The sequence below is a fragment of the Engraulis encrasicolus genome, chromosome 17, assembly GCF_034702125.1.
Source record: "Engraulis encrasicolus isolate BLACKSEA-1 chromosome 17, IST_EnEncr_1.0, whole genome shotgun sequence".
NCBI classification, from domain to species: domain Eukaryota; kingdom Metazoa; phylum Chordata; class Actinopteri; order Clupeiformes; family Engraulidae; genus Engraulis; species Engraulis encrasicolus.
In genome coordinates, this window is record NC_085873.1 from 51,047,642 (window position 1) to 51,055,141 (window position 7,500).

Below are 7,500 nucleotides of genomic sequence, written 5' to 3' on the forward strand. Positions count from 1 at the left end.
CTGGGTATGGCCAAGGGAGGCAAAGCAGGAGAGGTGGTGCTGCGGTGGGCAGGCAGCGGGGATGGCAATGTCCTGCCATGGCTGGTGGGTGCCAGGTGGCTCGTCCCCATGGTGCTGGGGTGAAGCTAGGAGCTGCTGGTGGATGGTGTCGACTTTACGTGTGAAAAAGTCTTGAAAGCTGGAGCACAACTCAGCAGCATCCGAAGGTTGGGGTGTTTGGGGAGGGCAGAGAAGGCGGTTAATTGTGGAGAAGAGCATTCTGGGATGGTTCTGTTGGTTGTTGATTAGAGTGGAGAAATATTGTGTTTTGGCTGTAGAGAACAGGGGGTCAGGATTTGGCCGATTAGCTTCGCCGATTAGCAAGGCACATCCTCGTCGCAATTCTGCCACCACTTCGCTCCAAGAGGGTGGACGTGATTGGTGGGTGCGCGAATTTAGTGTTGGGCACACATACCTATACAGGTGTGTGGTTGGGCACCTCCATGCATCCAATGCCCGTCTTCCATATGTCTTTCTGGTCAATCGTAAGTCAGTCATTAACGTGGCATGTAATTGGCTGAGTAAACTAGTGGCCTAAACGACTCCATCTTTGAAGCTAGAAAATTAATTCAATTTTGGCTGAATTCACTAGCCTAGCATTTCCCATTGAAATGACTGGAGGCGGGACTTATTCACTCTCTCCAGTTCTTATACTACCTCCATGGTAGAGGGAGAGGGCCTGCTTGTAGCTCCCGACGTGGTCCCTGTAGGCCTTTGGTGTGCCGGGGTGAGGATTGTGTAGTCCATCGTTTTGAGTAGGATTTTAAGCTGACCCAGTGTGTGTGTGTGTGTGTGTGTGTGTGTGTGTGTGTGTGTGGGTGTGTCTGACCCTGTGTGTGTGTGTGTGTGTGTGTGTGTGTGTGTGTGNCTGTGTGTGTGTGTGTGTGTGTGTGTGTGTGTGTGTGTGTGTGTGTGTCTGACCTGGTGTGTGTGTGTGTGTGTGTGTGTGTGTGTGTGTGTGTGTGTGTGTGTGTGTGTGTGTGTGTGTGTGTGTGTGTGTAGGAGCAGGCCTCCTGGGTGTGTCGTTGTGAGGACCGCGTAGTGCAGCGTCTTGAGCAGGACTTTAAGCTGACGCTGCAGCAGCAGAACTCTCTGGAGCAGTGGGCGGCCTGGCTGGACGGAGTCGTCTCCCAGGTCCTAAAGCCCTACCAGGCCACCGCCGCCTTCCCCAAGGCCGCCAAGCTCTTCCTGCTCAAGTGGTCCTTCTACAGGTAGGTAGTGTACACACACACATGGGCGCGCATACACACACACACACAAAAATACACACACACGCGCGCGCGCGCGCGCACACATACACACACACACGCACACACACACACATATATATACACACACACGCACACACACACACATATATATACACACACACGCACACACACACACAAACATACACGCACACACACACACATATACACACACATTTGAACTCTTCTTGCTCAAATGGTCCTCTCAATTTCTGACCCGCTCTCTTTCTCTCTCTCTCTCTTTCACTCTCTCTCTTTCTTGCTGTCTCTTTTGCTCTGTCTGTCTTTCCCCCTTTTTCCCTCCTCTCTCTCTCTCTCCCTTCCTCCTTCTCTCTCTCTCTCTCTCTCTCTCTCTCTCTCTCTCTCTCTCTCTCTCTCTCTCTCTCTCTCTCTCTCTCTCTCTCTCTCACACACACACACATACACACACAGACATACTCCACCTGGTTGTCACAGTTCTTGATCGTCAGTGGATCATCAGAAAGCATTTTGATAAAAGCTGGCTGTGAAGCAGTACTGGGCAGTGGCCACTAGATGGAGCCACATGTGCATGCTAGAACTTTGTACCAGTATTCTACAGCAGTGTTTCCCAACCGGCTGTACTACGTGCAGAGCCAGGCAGTCATTTCAGATACATTTATTTAAAATAGACATTTAAAATACTTTTGTGTCTTCTGAAAAATACTTACTTAAAAGACTTTTGTGAAACAAAAAAGTATGGATTTTAAACTCATGTATTTGAAATACTGCTCAGCCCTGGCCGGGGTACACGTTACAGAAGGGGGTACGTGAGCGCACCATCAGGGGTACGTGTCCAATACGCATTTTCAAGTTAAGGCGTGCTCCACAACACCCTGTGACAGGTTAGGTTAGGGATGGTTTTGGTTTAGGTTAGGTAGAAGTTCGCCTAATCTTGCTGTTCTTGCGCTGTGCCAAAGCAAAATCATCGACACGGCGGGAAAACTGTGCAAACCTCGTCACGTGTCAAAACTGCATGAAAGCGCTTCACCATTGCGTTGAGGAGCACGCTTCAACTTCAAAATGCGTCGCACCAACACGCTGAATGCACTAGCGTGCGATACATACGCTAAAGCATGATGACAGCCAGTGGAAAAATGTAATACTGAGAAATATATGGAGCATAGTCACATTTGGACAGAGGAACACATATAGAGCATCATGTGAAGAGGTACTCATCATATGAGAACAAAAGTCTATTACATTATTGTATTATATTTAACCCATTTTGTCCTAAGCCCTTTTTGGGAAAGGGTGCCCTCTGCCTATTAAATCCTAAATATCTCAGCCTCTGAAGCACATACAAACATGAAATAAGTTGCATTTAAAAGCCAAGACCCTCGTTTTGCATTAGAACGTGTTCATTCAGCTCTAACCTAACCACATTATTTAATACAACAGCTCAAATCAACAAAATTCTAAATGCAGCGTATATGTGTCTCCAGGGCACAATGGGTTAACATGCAGTCTACAGCAGTGCAATTCTACAGGTATATTTATTTATACTGTAGGTATTCTGCAATAGCAAAATGTTACATTTCTGAACTTGTGCGGAATATGATATTATCTGGAATATTGCTGCTCCTTATTGCACCTCTACTCCTCTCTCTCTCTCTCTCTCTCTCCCTCCCTCTCTCTCTCTCTCACACACACACACACACACACACACACACACACACACACACACACACACACACACACACTGGTTTTAAATATTTAAATGACGGGTGTGTGTGTGTGTGTTCAATGGTTCAATAAACGAGTGTTGAATCTCTCTCTCTCTCTCTCTCTCTCTCTCTCTCTCTCCCCATCCCACTCTCTCTCTCTCGCTCCCTCTGCTTTCTCTCTACCTGCCATATTCTCTCTTCATGTCCCTCTTCCTCCCTGACGTTCTCTTCTTCCCACGTTCTCTCTCTCTCTCTCCCTCTTCTGTCCCCCCCCCCTCACTCTCTCTCTCCCTCTTCTGTCCCCCCCCCCCCTCCTCAGCTCCATGGTGATAAGGGACCTGACTCTGCGTGTCTCTCCCCCCCCCCCCCTCTCCCCCCCCCTCCTCCTCAGCTCCATGGTGATAAGGGACCTGACTCTGCGTAGTGCTGCGAGTTTCGGCTCCTTCCACCTGATCCGTCTGCTGTATGATGAGTACATGTATTACCTGATCGAGCACAGAGTGGCCACCGCACGCGGCATGACCCCCATAGCAGTCATGGGAGAGGTACACACACACAAACACACACACACACACACACACACACACACACACACACACACACACCTGTAGCTGTCATGGGAGAGGTACACACACACACACACACACACACACACACACAGTACATGTATTACCTGATAGAGCATCGCGTGGCCACCGCACGGGGAATGACACCCATAGCCGTCATGGGAGAGGTACACACACACACACACACACACACACACACACACACACACACACACACACACACACACACACACACACCTGTAGCTGTCATGGGAGAGGTACACACACACACACATACACACACACACACAGTACATGTATTACCTGATCGAGCATCGCGTGGCCACCGCACGGGGAATGACACCCATAGCTGTCATGGGAGAGGTATACACACACACACACACACACACACACACACACACACACACACACACACACACACACACACACACACACACACACACACAGTACATGTATTACCTGATCGAGCACAGAGTGGCCACCGCACGCGGGATGACACCCATAGCGGTCATGGGAGAGGTACACACACACACACACACACACACACACACACACACACACACACACACACACACACACACACACACACACACACACACAGGCCCGGGGCATGACACCCATAGCTGTCATGGGAGAGGTACACACACACACACACACACACACACACACACACACACACACACACACACACACACACACACACACACACACACACACACACACACACACACACACACACACAGTTACTCTACATGTGATGGGTGATTCATCCAAAATGGAAAGGGACATGCAGATGTTGTTTACTGTGTTACTCGATCACTAATTGTTGTGTTTCTGTAGTTTGTTTAGTACTCGATCACTAATTGTTGTGTATTTATGTGTTTCTGTAGTTTGTTTATTACTCGATCACTAATTGTTGTGTATTTATGTGTTTCTGTAGTTTGTTTATCACGAATTGTTGTGTATTTATGTGTTTCTGCAGTTTATTTAGTACCTGATCAGTAATTGTTGTGTATTTATGTGTTTCTGTAGTTTGTTTATTACTCGATCACTAATTGTTGTGTATTTATGTGTTTCTGTAGTTTGTTTATTACTCGATCGCTAATTGTTGTGTATTCATGTGTTTTCATGTGTTTCTGTAGTTTAATTGTTGTGTATTTATGTGTTTCTGTAGTTTGCCAGTCTCGGCCAAAGCCTTAATCCTCTGGATCCAGACAAAGGTAACTATGGAAACTAGGGATGCACCGCTACACATTTTTTCACTTCCGATCCGATCCCGATATCTAAATTTGGATATCTGCTGATACCAATACTACTCCGATCCAACACCAAAATCACACATATGCATGGGTTTCAACTTGAGGTCAGAAGTCAGAGTCAGAAGACCTGGAAAGCAAAAAGTAGCACGTAAAAAAGTAACAATCCCATCCTGTAAACTAATATGCCAGCGTTGTGATTTCAAATTAACATTGCACCTGACTCAAATCATCAAATTCCGATATTTTGGGAAAATTCCGATCCGATCCTATCTCTGAAATATGTTGATATCTGAACCCAATACCGATACACCGATACCGATATCCCATCCCTAATGGAAACGAGCAAATAAACAAACAAACAAACAAACCGTACATGTCAACATCAACAGCAAGGTGTTTTTGCTCATGTGATTTGTGATTATTTTTAACAAAATAAGAGAAGGATTTCTGACCACAAACAAAGAACAAGCCAGTGCTGACCACTCAAAACTAACCAGCCTCTTTCCGCTTGCTGTGTGTGTGTGTGTGTGTGTGTGTGTGTGTGTGTGTGTGTGTGTGTGTGTGTGTGTGTGTGTGTGTGTGTGTGTGTGTGTGTGTGTGTGTGTGTGTGTGTGTGTGTATGTGTCAGAAGAGGAAGAGGAAGAGGAGGAGGAGAGTGAAGAAGAGTGTGTGGAGTTGTCCCTCCCCCCCGACGGCGTATCCCTTGGCAACCAGACTCTCGAACCCCCAGCCAAGCTACCGCGCACCGAGAGACTGCTCAACTAGACGCGCACACACACACACACACACACACACACACACACACACACACACACACCGAGAGACTGCTCAACTAGACACACACACGCACAAGCACACACAAACACACACACACCTAGAGACTGCTCAACTAGACACACACACACACACACACACACACACACACACACACACACACTGAGAGACTGCTCAACTGAAAAAGACATACACATGTACACATGCACATCATGCTGCTCAACTTGACACACACACACACACACACACACACACACACACACACACACACACACACACACACACACACACACACACACACACACACACACACACACACTGTGCTTGGAGTGCTCTTAAACAAAACATAAACTTAACAAATCACACACAATCCTGAATCTCCCCTCTGGGATCAATAAAGTTACTCTACTCTACTCTACAATCACACACACACACACACACACACGCGTGTGCGCACACACACGCGCACACACACACACACAGGCACACACACACACCTTCTATATATAGTATATGCACTAAGATAATGTTACTGACACCGAGACTCAAACCTGTATATTCTGTAAGAAACACAGTCATACACAAGCACACACACACACACACACACACACACACACACACACACACACACACGCACACACACACACATACAACAGACACACACACACACACACACAAACACAGAGTATCATATGTATAAAAAATGCATAAGTAGACCTAAGCACACATAGATCTACGCACACGAATGAACCCCGCCCACCCCCCACCAAACACACACACACACGTGTTTGTGTTTGTGTGTTTGTGCACGTTCCCACGGCTGTCTGTCTGCTGTACTCTAAATTGATTTTTCAATTCATAGTCACAAGTCACTTTATGATCATGTTTTGGTTACCTGTGTGTGTGTGTGTTTGTGTGTGTGTGTGTGTGTATGTAATTCTAGTTGTGTTCTTCTGATGTGTGTGTGTGTGTGCGCGGGTGTGTGCGAGCGAGCGTGCGTGCATGTGTGTGAGCGTGTTCGTGTGTGTGTGTGTGTTTTGTGTTTTGTGCGTCGTATTGAATCGTGTAATTCCTTGTAAATGTCTGTGCACGTGTGAGAGAGAGTGTGTGCATTTGCAAGTGAGTAAGGGTAGGGATTTGTCTAATTTTAACATTATTTAATATATTTGTAAATACTTTTCTTATTTCAATGTTATACAAGAATATTATTACATGCTCTAAGACAGGGGTTCCCAACCTTTTTCAACTTGGGGCCCACTCAAAATTGTCAAAAATGTTCGGGGCCCACCTCTGACCCAATTAAGAGTAAAACTCAAATAAATCAACAACAACACACACCAAAATATGATTAGCATTTTTGGAAAATGATTTCAAGGCCCACTTGGAATACCTTCAGGGTTCACCAGTGGGCCCTGGCCCATAGGTTGGGAATAACTGCTCCAAGAGGTCCAGCTGCATAATGCTGTATGATTGAGAATCTTCACAGACATGTTATATCACGTACTGTATATGATGTATTGACCTTACTGTATGTCAGACTGATATAACACGTATCAATGACATATGTATATGCAGGCTGTCATCATGCTTTAGCGTATTGTATCGCACACTAGTGCATTCAGCGTGTGGGTGCGACGCATTTTGAAGTCAAAGCGGTAAAGCGCTTTCATGCACTTTTGACACGTGACGAGGTTTGCACAGTTTTCCCGCTGTGTTGGCAATTTTGTTTTGTCACAGCGCATTTCTGTTACTAAACGCAAATATGCTTTGCTATGCCCTAACCAAAACCACCACAAAAACCTAACCTGTCAGTAAAGCAATGTTTCTGCTGCTTTACTTTCCCCACGAACAGCGAGATTAGGCGAATTTCTACCTAAATTGTGCCTAAACCAAAACCATCCCTAAACCTAACCTGTCACAGGGCGTTGTG

At 46.3% G+C, this 7,500-nt stretch overlaps 1 protein-coding gene across 1 annotated transcript in view; it reads left to right on the top strand.

Moving 5' to 3' along the window:
* Positions 1–5,793, top strand: part of LOC134467098 (MHC class II regulatory factor RFX1-like) — a 32,341-nt gene extending 26,548 nt beyond the window's left edge. The window contains exons 13-16 of the mRNA XM_063221019.1: positions 1,042–1,250; positions 3,363–3,516; positions 4,712–4,757; positions 5,425–5,793. Of these exons, the coding sequence (XP_063077089.1) occupies positions 1,042–1,250; positions 3,363–3,516; positions 4,712–4,757; positions 5,425–5,561 (546 nt within the window). The 3' untranslated portion in view covers positions 5,562–5,793. The remainder of the gene's footprint in view (positions 1–1,041; positions 1,251–3,362; positions 3,517–4,711; positions 4,758–5,424) is intronic.
* Positions 5,794–7,500: the final 1,707 nt, after the last annotated feature.